The sequence below is a fragment of the Rhamphochromis sp. 'chilingali' genome (genome assembly GCF_963969265.1).
Source record: "Rhamphochromis sp. 'chilingali' genome assembly, chromosome: 6".
NCBI lineage: Eukaryota > Metazoa > Chordata > Actinopteri > Cichliformes > Cichlidae > Rhamphochromis > Rhamphochromis sp. 'chilingali'.
The window spans coordinates 18,069,538-18,089,773 of NC_137933.1; the positions used below are offsets into that span (position 1 = coordinate 18,069,538).

At 40.8% G+C, this 20,236-nt stretch overlaps 1 protein-coding gene across 2 annotated transcripts; it reads right to left on the reverse strand.

Moving 5' to 3' along the window:
* Positions 1-1,018: 1,018 nt before the first annotated feature.
* On the reverse strand, positions 1,019-18,962 carry pros1 (protein S). Of its 2 annotated transcripts, XM_080885069.1 has the most exons (14): positions 18,703-18,962; positions 18,015-18,172; positions 17,112-17,136; positions 16,941-17,024; positions 16,736-16,858; positions 16,477-16,602; positions 13,349-13,477; positions 13,031-13,271; positions 10,226-10,412; positions 9,892-10,056; positions 9,555-9,723; positions 2,721-2,857; positions 2,423-2,651; positions 1,020-2,001 (listed from the first exon to the last, which is right to left on the reverse strand). In XM_080885069.1, exons 1-14 carry the CDS (start codon positions 18,779-18,781, stop codon positions 1,814-1,816), a joined length of 2,040 nt encoding a protein of 679 aa, XP_080741195.1. In that variant the 5' UTR covers positions 18,782-18,962; the 3' UTR covers positions 1,020-1,813. The 2 variants fall into 2 exon arrangements, with proteins under 2 accessions (XP_080741196.1, XP_080741195.1); XM_080885070.1 differs by lacking the exon at positions 18,015-18,172 and having other exon boundaries at positions 1,019-2,001.
* Positions 18,963-20,236: the final 1,274 nt, after the last annotated feature.

A 20,236-nucleotide genomic window follows, 5' to 3' on the forward strand; every position in this document is an offset into this window, starting at 1 on the left:
CTGGAAGTGTTAGTCTTAGAGTGCCCCAATTTAATTCTCAGTAATATTTATTTTCAAAGCTTTTGTTACTTTAATTATTATTATTATTATTATTATTATCATTATAAACTGTATTATTATAGATAATGTGTATGAAATACTGATTAGTTAAGCTAGGAAGTAGTGGAGTAGCTATAAAGGAACAAAAATGCAAATAAAATACATATATCCCCCAAGTATAGTCCTTAATTTGAACAGCTTTGCAGATTTTACAGTAGAAAAATAACTTATAGCTCAGCATTGGTCATAACATTTACTTATAAAATATGTTCTTTGTTATAGATTTAACTACTAAACAGCATTTAAAGTAGTGAAATGACATTAAGTGCTTAAATACCAATTTATGGTACACATAATGACACAGCTACACAAGGAGCCATTCAGCTGCATGGATAATGTGTGTTTAGTCTTCTGTTGAATATACAGGGCTTGCATACTTGTTTACAGTGTTCAAAGTTCAACAGTTTCTTGTAACTGAGTATTTTTCAATAGTCTTATGCCCACTTTTACTTTCATTTTCAGGGAAGTTTATTTTTATCCAGGCCTTTGCAAAGTAACAGTCTTTTGTTTCGTTTACTCTGGAAGTTGTGCAACATGTTTTTCAGTAATTTCTTTAGATTTCAGTCCACATTTGACCCGTTTTGCCTTATCTTCACGACGGTGGGCTTTGCAGAAAATTAAAAAGCACATCACTTGATGTGAAAACACCTCCAAACTGTGTTTTGTAAATGGCAGATTTATGAGTTTGTTGTGTCACCAAGTACTTGGACAGATGCAGTGCTGGGAAGTATGAGTTTAAGGTTTTTCTGCTGAACATGAGAAAACTCACCAAGTAAGACACTGATATAATCATGACACATTTTGAATCATGAAACTAAATTCTGAATCTGTTCCCAGTCTCTGACCTTGTTTTGTGCAGTGGCGAGAGACCAAAACAAAGCAGGGCTGGAATCCAATAATAAGGTTGCTTTGATACAGTTTTATTAAAACAAACATCAAACACAACAGCAAACAACTACATGTAAGTTATATATTAAAGATGGCATGTTTTATATACAAAGTGGAAACAAATGACAACCAGGAGAACCCTTAAGATGAGGAAATAAACAGGAGAACAATAAATGCTGTAATTATGACAGGTGTACACCTCTGATGACAACAGTGGTAAATTGAAGCAGGGCTTCGGAAATGCTCCAGATGGTGATTTAAACAAAGGAGATGAAACAGAATTTGATAGGAACACCTGAAGGCTCAGATATCTCCTCTGTGGTTTCTCCTGCCACAAACATTAATTTCAACTACTTGTTTTTAAACAATTTAGAGAGAGTACCATGTTTCAGCAGCAGCAGGGACAAAGATGCAGGTGGTCTCACAGCCTGGTCAGCAGTGACCATTTGTTTATTTTTCTACACAAACATAACCATCTGTTGCTCAACTCATGGCATGCACGCTGCAGAGCTCAGCTCCTTTTTGTTTCCACTTTCCTGGAAAACAACTTAATGCAGACAAAAACTGCTACACCTATGTCATCCAGCTTCCGGCTACCTCCCTGGTAAGCCAGCCTTTGTTGTGACTCACTAAAGCAATACCAGAACAAAATAGGTCAGGGTACAAACAAGAACACTGTAGGGATGAAAAGCTTAAAATCACTCTCTGCCTCCGTCTCTTCTTCTCCTCCTCTCTAGATTCTCTTTCCAAAATATCCCAAGAAGTTTCCCCTGTGGGACTGCCTAATTATGGGGCTTTTTAATGCAATGTGGTTTTTTAAATTGGGTCACTTTCTGTACATGTGTGCCACCTCCAGGTCATCAACCACGGTAGTGATAGGAGGACACGAGTGGGACTTGATGCTGTTATGTTTGCTGAGAGCTTCGTCGAAGTCCAGCTGCTGGCTGTTGATACTGATCTCCATGCAGCCGTAGTAAAAGGCCGTCACAGGGGTGGTAGGCAAAGGGATGTCTTCTGAAGGAGAGAAACACAGTAACTGTTTGATGGGTTGTTATGACACCAAGTATCGTTGTTCATGTTACTTTCAATATGAATGGGTCCTTGTTTTGGTGCTTTTAATCTAGTGCAGTCATCTAGTTAAAGGTTTTCTGATTCCTTTCATTCTCAGCTCTGCTTAGTGCTAATCATGAAACATGAAAAACAATAAACACCTCCTGCTAAGCTTCAGCATGCCGTCACCATTGTCACTGTGACTATGGCAACATGTGGATATTAGCATTAGCAGCTCAAAGCACCACTGTTCACACAAGGCTCACAGATCCAGCAGGAAAGGCAACACATTCAAGAGGATAACCTGCATGAAAATCTCAAAACCCTTTATTCATTTTGATCACACATCAAATGCTTATGCTTAAATTCCTTCATAATTACTAACCAGGTATTCCACCAATGTATGTGCTGACAGGGTTTTGCATGGTGCTGTTGAGGAGTTCCAGCTCCTTCTGCAGGGCACTGGACTCCATGTAAGTCACACTGGAGGAGTCAGCTGAGATCAGGATTTCTGTGGGAGTCACGTTCAGCTGCACCATCAGCCGATCAGGGTAACACAGCATCACAGTGTCCAACGTGGCCACCGAGGCATCGTGCAGGAACACCTGCAAGTTCTGGAGAGCACATTGGTTTAAGGATGATAGACAAGTGCTTATTTTCAGCCAAAATGTGACCAAACTTACAGCAGCATCTTTTCCCTTTGGTAGAACAGCCACTGACAGGGGGACTGTGTTGTTGTAGACAACAGCAAAGAGGACACCTGTGCTGGTGGATGGACGAATGTTCATCTTTATATCCATTTTCCAGCTTCCAGAATCACCTGGTTACACACATGCATGCCAAGAAACATTTATTCCTTTTGTCAGGTTATAAATTTAGGATTCTCTACAAACTTTTAACAAAATAACTTCCCACAGGTCTGTTATATCATTCTCAAAATTACATGGTTGTAAACTCATAGAGGGTTCTGTTATAATGTGGAACACAGACACGACCAGCCTATACATGTCAGCAATGCAGCAACTTTGGCCTTTGACCATCAGTCATTCAGTCATGGTTCTAAATATCCAACGGCTGTTAGTTATAATGTCCCCAGTGATTTGTTTCCAGCATCATCTCACAGATCAAAAGTCAGAGAGGTTCCCACTCACTCTAAAGGACACACCCTGGACTTGGTCTGCTGTTCTGGTCTTACTCCCTCGAATCTTTCTGCTACTGAAATCCCCATAACTGACCACTTCCTCCTTTCATTTAACCTCACTCTCTGCTGCTCTTCTACCAAGCCAACCCGTCTCATCTCGTTCCGCAACATCAAGAACATTGATATGGACATTCTCACTACCAGTTTGGACAATGTTCAGACTCCGGACTTCTATTCTACTCCTGATGATTTGTTGTTATATTATAATAATTGTCTACGCACTGTCCTTGATTCTCTGGCTCCTGTAAAAACCCACTCTGTTTCCTTCGCTCGCTCGCTCTGCTCCCTGGTTTACCTCTGACCTCCGAGCTCTGAAGGCCAAAGCTCGGCAGCTAGAGCGTAAATATAAGAAATCTGGTTTAACTGTTGATTCAGAAATCTATAAATACCACGTACTTCAGTATAAAGACTCCATTACCATGCCAAACAAAGCTTCTACTCTGGTATTATCAGTTCTTATGAGGGTAATGCAAGGACTCTGTTTTCAGTTTTCAACAAGCTAATTCAACCCCCCAACGCTTTACCACCGCACTTCTATTCCTCTGAAACATGCAACTCCTTGATGCTGTTCTGGACTACGAAAATCAATAACATCCACCAGCAACTCAGATCAAATGTTGTGTCTACGCCCTCTCCAGAACCTCTTCTCCTTTTTGAGCCGTTTTCCACTTTTCATCTTCCTGATTTATCTGATATTTCCGAGTTCATGTGTAAATCAAAGCCTGCCACATGTCATCTTGACCCCATGCCCACGGGGCTTGTGAAATCCTGCCCCTCTTCTTTACTCCCACTCATTTCTGCCATCATTCACTCTTCTCTCACCACCGGTATTGTTCCCTCCTTATTGAAGACTGCTCTAGTCACTCCTATACTGAAAAAACCTTCTTTAGATCCTAACAACTTTAACAACCTCCGTCCGATTTCCAATCTACCCTTCATTTCTAAGATACTCGAAAAAGTGGTTGCAGCTCAACTTCATTTACACCTGGTTAATAATAACATCTACGAGAGATTTCAATCTGGTTTTCGCTCATGTCACAGTACCGAAACTGCTCTACTTAAAGTCACTAACGATCTTCTAATCGGAGCTGACTCTGGTCTTCTCACCATTCTCATCCTTTTAGATCTGAGCTCAGCCTTTGACACCATTTCTCACTCTGTCCTTCTAAGCAGACTTTCCTCTCTCGGCATCTCTGACACACCCCTCGTCTGGTTTCAATCATATCTCCTCGACCGCTCCCAGTTTATTCAACTAAGATCATTCCGCTCTCGTCTATTCCCCGTCACCTCTAGTGTACCCCAAGGCTCAGTTTTAGGCCCTCTTCTCTTTATAATATACATCCTCCCTCTAGGTACCATCTTCCGCAAATTTGATCTTCAGTTTCACTGTTTTGCTGATGACACCCAGTTATATCTCTCTTGCAAACCTGATTCCTCCCTCCCACCTTCTTCCCTTACAGAATGTCTATCCGAGTTAAAATCCTGGTTTACCTCTAATTTTCTAAAGCTCAATGAGGATAAAACTGAGATCCTCCTTATTGGCACCAAATCCAACCTTTTGAAGGCAAACCATTTCTCACTCACCATCGATAACTCCACAGTTTTCCCTTCTCCTCAGGTTAAGAGCCTTGGTGTCATCCTAGACAGTTCACTTTCCTATAAATCTCACATCAATAATCTCACCCGTTCTGCCTACTTCCATCTACGTAACATTAACAGATTCCTTCCTTCTCTTTCCACCCAGTCTACGTCCATTCTTGTACACAGTCTTGTTATTGACTATTGCAATTCTCTTCTGCATGGTCTCCCCCAAAAATCCCTCCATAAGCTTCAACTGGTTCAGAACTCTGCTGCTCGCATTATCACCAGAACCCCCTCCTACCAGCACATCACCCCTGTTCTTCAGGAACTTCACTGGCTCCCTGTGAAATTCCGGATAATTTTCAAACTTCTTCTGCTCACCTTCAAGGCCATTCATAACCTAGCTCCTTCTCACCTTTCTGACCTGTTAACCACCACTTGTTCTGCCCGTTCACTTCGTTCTTCTTCTTCTATCCAGCTTACTGTACCTTCCTTCCGCCTCACCACCATGGGAAGCAGAGCTTTCAGCTGCTCTGCTCCCAGGCTGTGGAACTCTCTGCCCCCTGAAATAAGAAATATTGGTTCTCTCCCCCAGTTTAAATCCCAACTCAAAACTCATCTGTTCAAATCTGCATATTCACTGTGAATCCACTGTTTGTTCATTTTATCTTGTGCTTGTATTTTATTGTTCTTATTCTCCCATTGTTTTACTAAGTGTTTTATTCTATTGTAAAGTGTCCTTGGGTGACTTGAAAGGCGCTCATAAATAAAATTTATTATTATTATTAGGGCTGAACGATTATGGAAAATAATCTAATTGCGATTTTTTGTCCCAATATTGCGATTGCGATGCGATATGCGATTATTTTTTAAGGTATTTGTCTTCTGTATTATTAAACAAAGACAAGCAATACATCATATAGTATGGCCAATACTATATTACATTAATTTTAAACTGTTCTTTCCTGGAAGACAGACCTCTGTTATGATGACATGAGGTGATGCATGAATTGATGACTGACATTTTTATTTAACTTCTTCAATCACAACAGTATATTTGAACATACACAATAGTTTATTTTTAGCTTACAAACATCTGAGCATAAAGTGCTGACAAGGAACCCTGGTGTAAACATTAAAATGAAAGTCAGTACAATGTGCAGATTGCAGAAATATACATAAAAAAAAATCAGTGGCTTTACCACACTCAGTTTTTCGACATCTGTGAACTACTAGACAGTCATTCAATTAAAAAATAATATTAAATAAATAAAACTAATAAATAAAAAATACACACATCTTACTGATCTCTGCAGTCAGTAACATTACACATAAAGTGCAAACATAATAGCAATTGTATAAACACACACACACAAACACGCCTTTAAAGTTTAAAGGCGTGAAATTGGACGGTCTAGCCTTCTGATTAGCTAATCAGAAGGCTAGTTCTGATTAGCGTCACCGCTGTCTCGGTGGAGTTTAATAAACTCGGCCGTCTGCTTCTTGCTATCTAAAATATAACCAGACACTGGTGTAAATTCTCGACTGTCTCATACTTCTGTTTAATAAGTTTTCTGTTTGACGTTTAGTCAGCTGTGTGAAAACCAAGGAGGAACCCACCCGGGGGATTAATAAAGTTTTATTTTATCTAATCTAATAACTTTAATCTCAGCCAAACCGATTTACTCACGAACAAACAAAACACTGAAAAAAGCCCAACAATAACATTTTTAGGTTGTCTAAGTGACTTATATATTACGTTTAACCCGAGCAGCGAAACTCCGCGGTGATCTGAAAATGATGTGCCGGGAGTTGTGCCGTTCTCGGCCGCATCAGTAACCCTCGAGCTCCCGGCTAGCTGTCGAGCTGGTGGGTAGCAGACGCCTCTGAAAACGTCGAAGCACTTTTGCAAATATGGGATATCTTGATAAACCGAGCAGATATTTGATGTTTACACAACTACTTTCTCGCCTGAAAATATGTTAAAAGTTTATTTTGTGACCCAGAAAGATTAGTATGAGTAATTTTAAAACTTAGTAGCGGCCGCCATTGCTGGAAACTGGAGTTTGGCTGGGCCGCGCTATGAATTCTGGGATATGGTAGTAATTTGGACAGCCTTCGGCGCGTCGCTGTGACGTAATCGGTCTACAAATGCGGCCTCAGGAGGATGCAGCCCATGAATTGTATAATATAATCGCAGTATAATCGCAGCCTTTGCGGTTAGAAAATTGCACTTGATCATGTCGCAATATTATCGCAAATGTGATATATCGTTCAGCCCTAATTATTATTATTATTATTATTATTTAATGAACATGACTGTGAATTCAGTGTACTGCAGTGACCTCTGCAGTCACCTGATCTAACCAGGAAACCTCTGGGATATGGCAGAACAGAAGATTGGCAGCATTAACGTGCAGCTGAACAATCTGCAAAAATGATGTGTGATGAAATCAACATGGAGCAGTGTCTCAAATTAGTGGAACAGCTTGTGGGATCTATAACACCATCAAATGAAGCTGTTTTGAGAAGAAGGCCTTATCCAGTGTTAGTATGGCTTTCTAATGACGTGCTGGGTAAAAGTCTAAGATCTGGCCAATGTATATGGCCGTCACATGATTTTCACAAGCAGATCATTCAGTTCCGGAGCCCCTTGTTCCTTCTATATGTAGCAATGGGAGTTTCTGTATCAAATAAGCTTTTTTATAGTTCTGTATTGTCATGATCCAGCTCAAGATTAATCACGAAAAATGGTAGAGACACAACTTGAAGAAAAAATTAAGAAGGATCTACTTTCAGTCGCTCCTTTCTTCACAAGAAGTAACTCCACGTTTGATTTGGCAGATATTCACACCAGATGTTGGGAAGGACCAACCTTAAAGGGATTTGTCTCTCCTCTCAGGATTTACCGAATTGTTAGCGAAATTAAGCAAAGACCATAATTAACTTAACGAGGCATGCTAATCAGTGTGTCAGCAGGTGTGTCGTGTTGTGTAGGGTAAACCTAAAGTAACCAGGCAGAAGTCAACCAAACAACATCAAGATAATAATAACAATAATTGTTATGATTCAGGGCCATGCATCAGGATTCATGAACTGTGTCTCATGTTATGTCCAGGTTACCTGTAGGCTGGGGACGTAACATGATAATGCAATGAACAGGTGACCTATCCAGGGTGGCCACACACTGGCATATGCTGGTAACGCAGCAAAAAAGGTTTGCTAGTCAAGCTCTTGGATATGGGAGGTCTGGGAGGTGCAGTACACCAGAGCAAGCAACGACATCGAAAAAATAGTTCCTTGTAATGCTACGTTATTTCGAGAACAGAAAGAGTAACCTCAGGTGCACTTTACCTCTCCAACATTGGTGCTCTCTGAGACACACAACAGACACACAGCATACTTTATGTTACTGTTGTGGGTATCACTGGGATGTACAGTATGTCTCTTTAGAATTCCTGCTGCTGATAGATGCAAATGAAAAAACTTCTAAAGGTATCTGGAAAAAGTCTGTTAGTCCAAAAGCCTGTTTTTTATTTTTTGTCTATTTCTTTAGGAACAGTTGGATGGATAAGGGTGGCTTTGGTGCTCGGGGTTTCCATGTGCACCTGGGGACAGTTTACTTTATCAAGCTGGTGTATCTAAGGAGTAGCATGGCAACTGTTTCCTGCCTGATCATTGTTTCAGCCTCTTTGGTAAAAAGCCCATTACGACAATGTTCTGATTAATATTTTGACATTATTAGTGATCTTCATCACTGCAGAGTCTCGTCTCTCAAGACTGCATAACTGTTTATGCACCAGGAGAACAGTGCCAGCCAGCATTCCTCTCTCCGGACCAACACGTCAATGTTCAACCTGTCTGCAGGATTATACCCGGATTATTGCTTACCAGCTGCCTACCCCTTTCCTCCTCGTCTCATCTGCCTCTCCTAAATTCCCAGCTGCCTACCTGCTGTACATCGCCCGCTTCTTCAGTAAAAAGTGTGATGAGTAAGCTCTCATTAACAGTACACAATGTTTACCCTTCACCAGCCTCTAACTGATGTTTTCCCTTTTCCATCAGATTCCTCAAACTGATCACATCCCTTTGAATCCGCTTTTAGCAGAAGATAACAGTATGCAGTTGTCAAGGGAGCCCCCCAGTGGACTGTTATCTTTAGACTTCTCCAGAGGGTTGATTTTAACAGACCACTCCAATCACATGAAAAAGATCTTATCGTAAGATGATAGTAAGGGCTAAAACATAAAACCTATGAAACTTCATAAAACCTATGAAGCGCCTTGAGGCCACTTTTGTTGTGATTTGGCGCTATATAAATAAAATTGAATTGAATTAAAAACTTTATAGTGAATTGAGGTCATCCTTGCCTTTGATGAGAAAAGTGGACCCAAAACATGCCAGCAAAATGTCTCTCACGGCTCATAAAAGATCACAGGTCTTCCTTTAATGCATCATATGATAAGTTTAGATCTATATCAGCTGTATCAGCAGGTCTTTGCACAAACCTAACAGGACTAGCTGTGTGGTATTTTACACTCACTATGTTCCTGTGTTAATTCAGAGTTCTCAACCCACTGCATTAATTCCCCTCTTAAAGACTTTAAACCAGGGAACTGCACAAAAACTAAATTTAAGAGCTGCTGCTGTAATGCCTTTAAGCTGTTGGTGTAGACCAAATGCAGACGCCAAATGTTCCCTGAGGGATTAATAAAGTGTAACATAACTTACTCACTGTAGTCTATGTTGAAGTGTGCTAGTCCCTCCCCGGTGAAGAAAGATCCTCGTTCTACATGCACGAAACAGTGTTTACTTGTCTTCTGCTGGATGACCTCCTTTACCCCAGACGCCCCCTGATTCATCAAGTTCCAACCCCGGATGCAGCCATCCAGCCTGGGGTTGATCTGATAAACAAACAGTGCAGTAGCGTGAACTTCTGCTCTTTAACACAATGTCTCAGCCAACAAATTTAAATTCACACAGGTTTAGTTAACACTAAAATCCCCTCCCTGCTGTATCTTGTCTCCTGGGAAGGTTAGTTATGTGTGAATGCCTTGGAATGAACAGCTTACAGGCTTGATGACATTGTCGGTGCGGTTAGGCAGGCCAGCGATGTAAACTTTGGTCTCCAGCTTGCCATTGACTGATGTGAAGAGACTCTCGGGGCTGTTAATGCTCATCACAGCTTCCCTGCTGATCTTCACACTGATGCTGCTCTCCAGCTCATCCACAGAGATCTGTGTGTCACACGTAACACTAAATCATAATACAGCACGTCACTGTTATCATGTACTTTGCACACTACATGTTACCACAGCGTAATAGACTTCTCATCATTTTAGTTCGTCAATTTAGTCTTAAGGATTTATGTTCACTATATGATAACAAAGTGACAGACTTTCTCACCACATGCCATTGTCCATCATTGATTGCTTTTCCTCCGCTGGTAACCTTAGATGTGTGCTGGTTTTTGAACTGGACTTCAATGCGACCGCCCCTGAGTCCCACCATGAACCACGAGCCTTCAGAAGACTCAGCATACAGAACAACTCCCTCTGGGTCAAAAGTACGCAAGTCAAACTCGGCTGCAAACCTACCAGGAGGAAGACAGGTAAATTTACACAGTAACTAGAATACGGCCCTTCTCATTAACCTGCAGGTAGTGATGAATAACATGTAAGACCCTAGCTGTGCCTTATTACTTGTTACCACTGCAAAAAAAAGTAAGGGCAGCATTGTGCACAATTTCCAGAATTACCTGTCTCTTTGAATTATGGCCATGTACCATGACCTCCTCCCCACAAAAAAAACATACCACCTAAATTTCACAAATGTTCTTTTCCAAGTTGTCTTCTTGGGCAGCAGTGTATTGTTTTAACCACTTTTAGATCCCTCCACTAAAGTCCAGGTAGGACCGCAAACCTTGTGCATCTGCAGTGCACAATGGATCTCAACAAAGTAGCAACCCTGTAACTTGATTTTCAGATGGTGTGCAGGGCTCGCAAAATTTCACAATGCCTGGTAGCCCTTCGGGCAGGAACTCTTCAGTTTTTGGTAGCCCAAAATAAATTTAAGTAGCCCGAATAAAAAAAAAGAGATTATTTTTAATGTATAATATTGTAAAGGAAACAAAACATCAATCAAAAAAATTGTTAAAACAAATTACAACTACTGTATAATAATTACAATAATCAACTAAAATATTTTGTTCTAATTGAACAGAACTTTCTGTGAACTTGTAAGAACTGTGTCTGTGTCAGATTCTGAATCTGAAAGAGAGGAGATCTCTGCACAAGCAATCTACCTTGCTACCCCGGTGTTCTGCAAGCCACATTTTTAGATCCATCCATTCTTGTAGAATTTTCTCTTTCTCTTCCTCATCTAGCATAAAGGCAAAATGTGTGACAAGATAATACACCTCTTCAGCCCCATAATTTGCCAGCTCTTCTCTGGGGTAGGGAAGAGTGGAAGGGTCAAAAACCTTGAAACAAGAGAGAGGCTTTTGTCCATGTACTTGACTGTTTTGTCAATAATCTTCTGAATCGCTGCACCAAAGCTGTCTCTGCAATTAAACGTCACTCACCAATCAGTACTACCGCTCTTTATACACAGTTTGTGCGATCGCACTGAGTTCGTAACTGAGTTACAAGATTCTAAAAGTAATTCATTACTTGAAAAGTAACTATTGCGTTACTTTAAAAAAAAATGTTTATCCCTCTGGGGTCCAGGGTATAACTGGCCATTTTTAAACACTTTTGATTTTACCTCTACATTTCACCTTTGAAAACTATTTACTTGCCTTGTTTGGTATCATCCTTTTCAGCACAACCTCACATGGCTGGATTTACAGTTATGTTTTCATTTTGACATACTGTATTAACACAACTGATCTAAAATCAGACAAAAAACATAAAATCCGAGTAGAAGGAGTTATATTTTTTACTGTAACAACCACAAACATGTTTAATCTTATTTCATAACTTTAAATGCAAATTTAATTTTTGTCAATTTTAAAATCATATGCACCATTTACCTTTTACCCCCTTTTTTAATAACCATTTCATACTATTTAAATAACAATCAGGTGTTCTGCATTCAATAAGATGCCACACAAATTATTTGTGCCACTCCAAACATTTCTGCCCACTATAAAGGAGAACATCACAGCCTGATACCTGCAGGTCTGACAGCAGGAGGTGTACCACTCCTCCTGTTTTCTACCTGGAGACAGCAGTCGCCTCATTGTTCTGACACACAACACAAAACTATCCACAACACTACACACTAACTACACAAGACAACACATGAACTACACACCCCAAACACGCTAAACGTCACGCTAAATCTCTCACATCTCAAAACTCGCTCTCTCGCTGCTGTCTTTCTCTCTCCCTCTCTCTCTCTCTCGCCGTCACTCCTAAAACTTCCCCCCTTCCTAAACAACCAAATGTCATGTTGCCATATCATATTTGATTGGTCGACATGGTGCATTTTTCCACCAACACAAAAGGGGTGTTTTTTGTTTTGTTTGTTTTTTTGGTCATAAGCAGAGAGTGCTTGCTAGCACTGTCCTTAGACAGTAAACGTGACGAAACTATTTAGGAAAAAACACAGCGTATATATTGCTTATCATGACTCTGGTTTTACGCACAATTTAAAAACTGGTATATATCACCTTGTTGGTTTGTCATCTTAAGTGTCATCTAACCACGACTACTTTATTCTTCCTCAGTCAAACACCAGCACTCATGCGATTGTTTTGCCCCCTAGCTCCAGGTGTTGCGGCAATCACTGCTAGAAAGTGATTGCCCCGCGCGGGAGCGTGCGCAGCTGCTTAAAGCTGTAGCGTCCAGATTACTTATGTAGGCAGCTACTTCCGTGCAACTGATATAAGATGCAGTAAGCTGAACACAGCTTCAACCGTCTGTTTGTTGAAAAATAGTAACCGCATTTTCTTGTTAGTAACGCTAACGGCGTTGTAACGACAGAAATAGTAAGTAGTTAGATTACTCGTTACTAAAAAAAAGTAACGCTGTTACTTGTAATGCCGTTATTTCCATCACTGGCTATGAGACCCTGTTGATTCAGGGCTGAGACAACAGTGAAAACCTTTAGCATAAAAAAGTAACATCTTTGCACTACATGTATTGTGACTCTTGGTCCTCTACATTAATACGTGTGTGTGTTTCTGTGTGTGTGACAAACACCTACTTTGTGTTCTCCGGCAGGCGGAAGCGCAGGTAGATGACAGGAAGGCCTGCGAACTGCTCTCCCAAGTAAAGCATCTCAGGGTGTTTTTCCTCAAGCAGGTTGAGACACACGGGGATCCTGTTGCAGTTCTGCCTATCCTGTGCCAGATGCAAACCCTGGCGACCATCGCAGTAGCACAAATAGCTGCCCTGAGTGTTTATACAAACCCCCTTGCACACGTTCATCTCACACTCGTTCATGTCTGCAATGACAGGTTGGGAAGACTTTATTAGCAGTGACCCTTGATTCTGCGTCTGGGTGATAAATTTGAAAGCTTACCATCACATGTCCTGGAGGTGAAGTTATATTTATATCCCACAGGACATCTGCAGTCGTAAGTGCCTGGTATGTTGACACATTCAGCTTGCCTTCCACAGATGCTGCGGTATAGCAGGCATTCATTGACATCTGGAAGGTGTGATGGGAAAAGTGACGATGAGCAAACAGAGTGGTTGGAATCTGAACTTCAGAATAAGGAAGTAAAGTGTCATTTTTGCTACTCGGATGAAATACAATTAATACACATAAAAGACAATCTGATTTCTTTTAATGTTTCAAATGAAAAACACACTTTAATGAATTGCCTTACTGTAGTGCAAGCAGAGATACAGACAGGTGAAAAAGAAGGATTTCGTAGGTCTCTGTGCAGTCGTTTAGTAGAAATAACTTGTAGTAATTGTTTTCTGTGTTTATCAGTTTCTCACATTGCTGTGAAGGAATTTGGGCCATCTCTTCTTTACATCATTGCCTCAGTTCATTCAGGTTTGTGAGCTTTTCTCTTAAGGTCCCGCAGCAGCATTTAGTTAGGTTGAAGTCTGCACTTTGACTGGGCCATGGCAGCACCTTGAGTCTTTTTTTAAAAAAAAAACATGCTGTTGTTGATTTGCTGCTCTGCTTGGGATCATTTCCCTGTTGCATGACCCAATTTGGACCAAACAGTCCCACATTTAACTCCAGATTACTTTGGTACACAGAGGAGTTCAGAGCAGACTTAACGTCTGCCAGGTGCCCAAATCATCTCCCCTCCACAACCGTGCTTGACAGATGGTGTGAGGTGTTTGTGCTGATATGCTGTGTTTGGTTTTCTCCAAACATGATAGATAGATAGCATAAAGAATAAAAATAGTATACAGTAAATTCTGGCCAATGATCACTCCAGCCTTGTGAATATTTTTTTTGATCCTGAAACAGAGTGCTCTCTGCCAATGCAAACTGAACACTCTCTGAGAGATAGTCAGCAATCCAGGAGACAGTGTCAAGGTCCCTGGGTCTTTGACACAGGTTCTGGGCTAGTTGCTGTTTTCTGGTTTTGTATTTCGATTATTTTGTATTTCAGTTTTTACATTAGTTGATAAGTTTATTAATCACCTTTTAGTTTTCCTATTCTGTCTTTCCAGTCGTGTCTCTGTTTCCTATCTTCTGTCTTTGTGTCAAATGTATATATCTTAGTCCTGGTCTCAGCATTAGTTATTTTCTGTTTTATTTTGATAATGTACATGGGATGAGAGAATATGCTAAATTTTGCTTCTCTTTTCTCATTATCCCTGATCAGCGTCATCTGTGCCACGTTTCCTCATTATCCTCAGTGTGTATATTTTGTCTAAGTCTCAATCCAGTTAGTTAGTTAGCTGTTTTTCTCTGTCAGGTTTCCAGCATTAAATAAGACTCTGATTTTTAGGGGGGGGGGGGGGGTTCTGTTGAATAATGCACTTTGGATCATGCCTCCCTCATGTGACAGACAGTAGATGATGTGACACTCATCCTAAAAAGTGTCTGACTCAGGAGAGATGGTTAAATGGTATTAAAGAAACTGGAAATATCAAACAACATGATTCTCCCAATGCCAGTGGAAGTGAGCATGCTACAGCAGGTAAATAACAACATCCTCCATATGAGGCTGGTAAACAAACTGAAAAGGCTCAAACACATATTTCACTTGAGAGCTAAGCCGGGCCAGAACCAGTTCTCCAGCATCTTCATAACATGTGACATCAAGGTACATGGTCTGATGTTGTTAAGCCCTGATGGAGCAGCTTTCATTGGTACTAGTACTACACATGGCGTCTTTCTTCCACGGCACTAGAACCTTTTGAAGAGGTGAAGAGATGCTGCAGGATGCCAGACAGCCAGACAGCACAGTGCATCAGGATCCTGGGATTGATGCCATCGGAGTCTGCAACCTCGCCTTGATGTAGCTGTTCCAGCAGTGGGGTCAGTTTCTCTGAGCGTTGCACGGTCTGAACTTGGGTTGAATTTGGTCACATTGTGCCAAACGTCTGCTTTTACAGAGTTTTCATAAAACTGCACAGAGTCCTTTGAAAACTTCCATTTTCACATAGCTGTATGCGCACAAAAGCTGCTTTCACAGACGTACTGGTTACTTTGGGAGGTTAACAATACACTTCCACATGCACACTTCCATTACATACTTATTTATTCTATATTTGCTACAACGACTATTGAGTATTAATGCAAATTAAAGACAGTCTGAAACTCTCATCATGGTTTCTCAGAAAGGGTAGACAGTGACCCCTGTGACACTATTTTACAGGAATATAAACATTTTCTAAACAAAAACGTAGACTGTGCTCAAGTATGGGAAATCTTATCACAGTGGTGATAAGATTTCTCTCTGGGGAGCTCAAAGATTCTTTTGGCATCTCCGGAAAAATGGAATCCAAAAATTATCAAAAATTTAATGCATATAAGTAAATAATTTCTAGTTATCGTAACTGGCAGATTGATTTTAATAAAATATCTTGAATCCCTAAATAATAGGTTATAATAACTGATTTCTACTGACAGGCTGTGTTATCTAACAGTCCATCAAAAAATAAATAAATAAAGAGGGCAAATTTATCAGTCTGACTCAGTACATGTTTGTGAAGACTTTGAACTCAACATGCAGTGGTCAGCCTGAAAGACTAACAGTGACTAGATTGCCCACACACACCAAAACAAGATGCAGAGAAATCAGGCAACGATAAGCACGGACAGTTTAAGCATGTTTTTACAGCTCTGAGCTACGAGCCTGCTGGTGTGTTTACAACAATCAGGATGAACCATCTTTTCAGATGTTAAAAGCTTTCCCCTTCCTCTTACATAAGGAGTCACCTCAGGTCAGCTTTGCAAAAAACAAGTGGTGTGGCCCCAGAGGGTAACAGCTGGAGGAGCTGATCTTTTTTTAAAATTTGTTTTGCAATGCATCCATATGAATAAATAAAAAAGAAAGTAATTAGAATTATATCCTGTATGCTCAGCTGCCATGTAAAACTCTGCTGGTGACGTGTCTCCAACAGAGGGACCGTAAAAAACAGAGCTGGCACACACGTGACACAAACAAGTGTATATAAGGAAAATCAGTTAAGCCTAATTATTATTAAAATGACCATCCAGTAGAGTCTTACCCATGCAGTTGATGTTGTCGGTGAGTATGTAGCCTTCTTCACACATGCAATGGAAGCTACCTGGGATATTCTGACATATTTGATTACATCCGGCATGAAGTTCAGGATCTGAACACTCATCGACGTCTGCCCAATCGATACGCCGCACAAAAATAACAGCAGCAGGTTCCATAGATTAGGAATGAATGATTGCTGGATGTATTTTGGTAAAAAATGATGAAAAATGTTTAAAATGCCAAAAGACTAAATGAGAACTCACCTTCCTCACAGCGCAGCCCCTTCCAGCCCTGCTTGCACACACATGTGAAGGCAGCCATGCCGTCCTCGCAGCGCTCTGAACCCTCCTTGTAGCATGGAAACGGCGTGCACTGATTACTGATCTCTGGTTTTGGAAACACAGCATTTGACAGCTACAGAGAAGTGTAACAGGCATATAAAAAGCTTAGTTTGAGGTTTAAGCTCACCTTTCACACAGGCACGTAGGTTAGAGGGGATGCCGGCATCTGAGTGCTGGCTATTTATGCCGACACGGTGTGAACCCAGACACGCTGCAGAAAAAAATGAGCGTTTATTTGAGACAAACAGTTCAAAATAGACAAAAATATTAAGAAATGTGATTCATTTAGCAGACTTACCAACATATTTAGGGTAAAAGTATTCCTGCAAAAAAGAAAAAAGGAAAAAAAAAGGCTGTTGATAGTTTGGTATTTACTGATAAGGACAGAAAGGAGAAAATGCAGCTGCATCTTTAGCTTTTACTATTTTACAGCAAGAGCCCAAACAGATGAGACGGAGACATTTAGAGACAAAATCAGAGCAAGAGATAAGGCTGAGATGGTTTGGACATCTGCAGAGAAGGTATGGTGGATATTTTGGCAAAAAAAAATAATGACTAGGGAGCTGCAGGACAGGATTAAAAACACAGAGAGGATTTATGGATGCAGTGAAGGAGGGTTGATGTGACAGGGGAGGATGCTAGGGATAGGGTGAGATAGAGGTACATGATCCTCTGTGGTGCCCCCTAAAAGGAGCTGAAGATGAAGAAGCAGTAAATACTTGCAGTACAGATCTTTTTTTCCCTACTATAACTGAGCTTTTTCTTTCTATTTTGTACAGTATTTTATTCTATTTTGTTGGTACTTTATTCTATTGTATATAGTATCTCGTTCTTGCTGTATAGTATGTTATTCTATTTAATCTTCTCCTATTCTATTGAGTTTTTCTTAACTTTTACTGCTCTTAAACTTGTACTTTCTGTCGTGACCAAAAAAATTCCCACGTGTGGGACTAATAAAGGTTTATCTTATCTCTTATCTTAAACGACTTGGAGCTCCCTAACCACCGATTACACACCCTCGTTACTGTGTTACTAATCACGTTCATTAAAGCTCTGTGCCTTCATAATGTCATTAGTAACACATGCTGGATAACAGCCAAAAATCCAATCCACTGTTATAATTTTTGCTGCTTATTTCATCTTCTTCTTCACTGCCATCTAGTCACTTCAGTTTGACCTGGCTTTCCCTGTCAGCTCTCACCGTCTCCGGTTGGTTCTCAAAGATCTCCCTGGCCTCCTCCTTGTTGCACAGCTCCTCGATGCACTCCCTTTCCAGGTTGCCCTTCTTGCTCTCCTCAAACATTGAGTTGGCCCTCCTGTGCCTGCTCAGGAACTGCGAGGCTGTGCTCTGGCTCAAGACTATGGGAGACACAAACACTTATGTGTACAGCGCATGCATGTAGCACATCTTTTAACTGTGAGCTCTGTTTTGAGTCCAACAAACCTATTGCTGGTTAATATAAACACCTGTAACAACATTACAATAAAAAGAAATGACTGATGCCCGTAGGAATTAAAGCCTCCTCTGTCATGACAGCTCTCCCGAGGCTTCTGCCTAAATGGATGAAGAGGGCAGCTTAATTTCATTTAGATGAATTGGCCCGAAAAGAGGTAGGGAGTGTTATTGCGAAACCGCCATTTCTCAGAAATGACCCCTAGTTGCTGTAACAAGCACTTCACGTTGTTTTCCAAGCATTGTTTCATGGTGAACAACGGAGCCATGTGACCCTCACATATGCTAAAAGTGATTACAAAAATATTGAAGTCCTGAAACGGTTCCCAGCTGGTCTCATCCAGTCTGTGAACTGCTCTCTTCAAACTGGGACATTCTGACTAAACACTACAATCCAGCTCAACACGTAAAACCGCAAAACCTCAAGCGTACTTACACCGATAAGCATCGACCAGCGTCACCAGTAACACGAGACAAGCCAGGGGTTCCCCAAGAGCCCTCTTCTTTCTCCACATAGTCGAGCCGTTCCTCCTGCTAGGCCACGGTTTGGATGCGAGTAGAGACTGGCTGAGCGGCAGGTCCGTTAGGGAAAAAACTTTATTCTTCCCGAAAGTGTTTTTCGTCGGGTGAGATGGGGGGAGCACAGGCAGCTGCCAGCAGAGGGGTTATGTGTGTGTGTGTGTGTGTGTGTGTGTGTGTGTGTGTGTGTGTGTGTGTGTGTGTGTGTGTGTGTGTGTGTGTGTGTGTGAGGAGCGTGAGGAGAGGGGAGGCAGCTAGGGAACGCTGCACGCACGCTCACGCGCTCTGTGCCGTTATTTTTTCCCCCGAGCGTGCGCGTGCGGCTCGGCTCAGGCTGAACTCATGCAGAAAATAGGTTTACTAAAGGAGGCCCGGGACACACTGTGTAGGTAAATAACCACAAAACTCTGTGCTGAACAGGCTGCTCTAGTATCAGGAATAGTTATAATACTTTTAATTATTCTTAAAGTCCAAATTATCATTAATACCCCCCCCCCCCACCGCGCGCACACACACACACAAACGTCACGCCAAAAAAGACGAGAAAAAAATGGCGCAAATGTCTCGCCGTTGCTAAGCATCCAAGAAAAGATGGCACTGCTAAACTACTATAAATGTTTTTTTACTTATTATTATATTATTTCACTAGATTATGATAGATTATAATTTTGTAGATTATAATATGTAGTAGATTTTTTTTAAAAAAAAAGCTGTATATTAGGTTTCACATTGCCACTTACCTCACTTTATAATTTCACGTGTAACATTTAAATTATCTGTTATGGCATCAGGTGAAAGATTCCTACTTCGTGTTTAAGGTGGGCCTTTTTTGGAGTGTAATGTGCTCTGAGTGCTAATAATGATAGCAATAACGTCTTTATCAGTGAGATGCTACAAGATTGGCATACTTAGGCAGGGCAATTCTAACAAAACAATATAAATCTGCTAATGTGAGTTTGTACAGTAGACTTTACTGATAAGTAATAAATGACACAGACACCAGATTTGCATTAATAATTGTTTCATTTGGTTACTCGGGGGAAAACACATCACATTTTCACCATTCATTCAATTGTTTTATGTACACAAATAACAGGCTTATTTTAATACTTTTAAAATATTTGTACAAAATACACTGTTCTCCCTTTTATAATATGTGTTTATCTGAAGAGGCATCTGACTGCAAAACATCAGCAGATGTGCATTGTTAATTTGTGATCACTTGACAGGCTTATCGAGGGCTTGTTAATATTATTGCATGCTGAAACACCGTTATTGCATAATTCATTCCTTTTATGGGTATCGGGGTTGGAGGAGTCATACCCACACCAACTTCGCTGGGAATTCTGGGAAGGTTTGAATGAAAGTTATAATAAATATGAGTTTCATAAACCTGAGGAGCGTTAGTAACCTGTAGGGGGAGGAAAACCTGAAAGAGATTAAACCCAGGC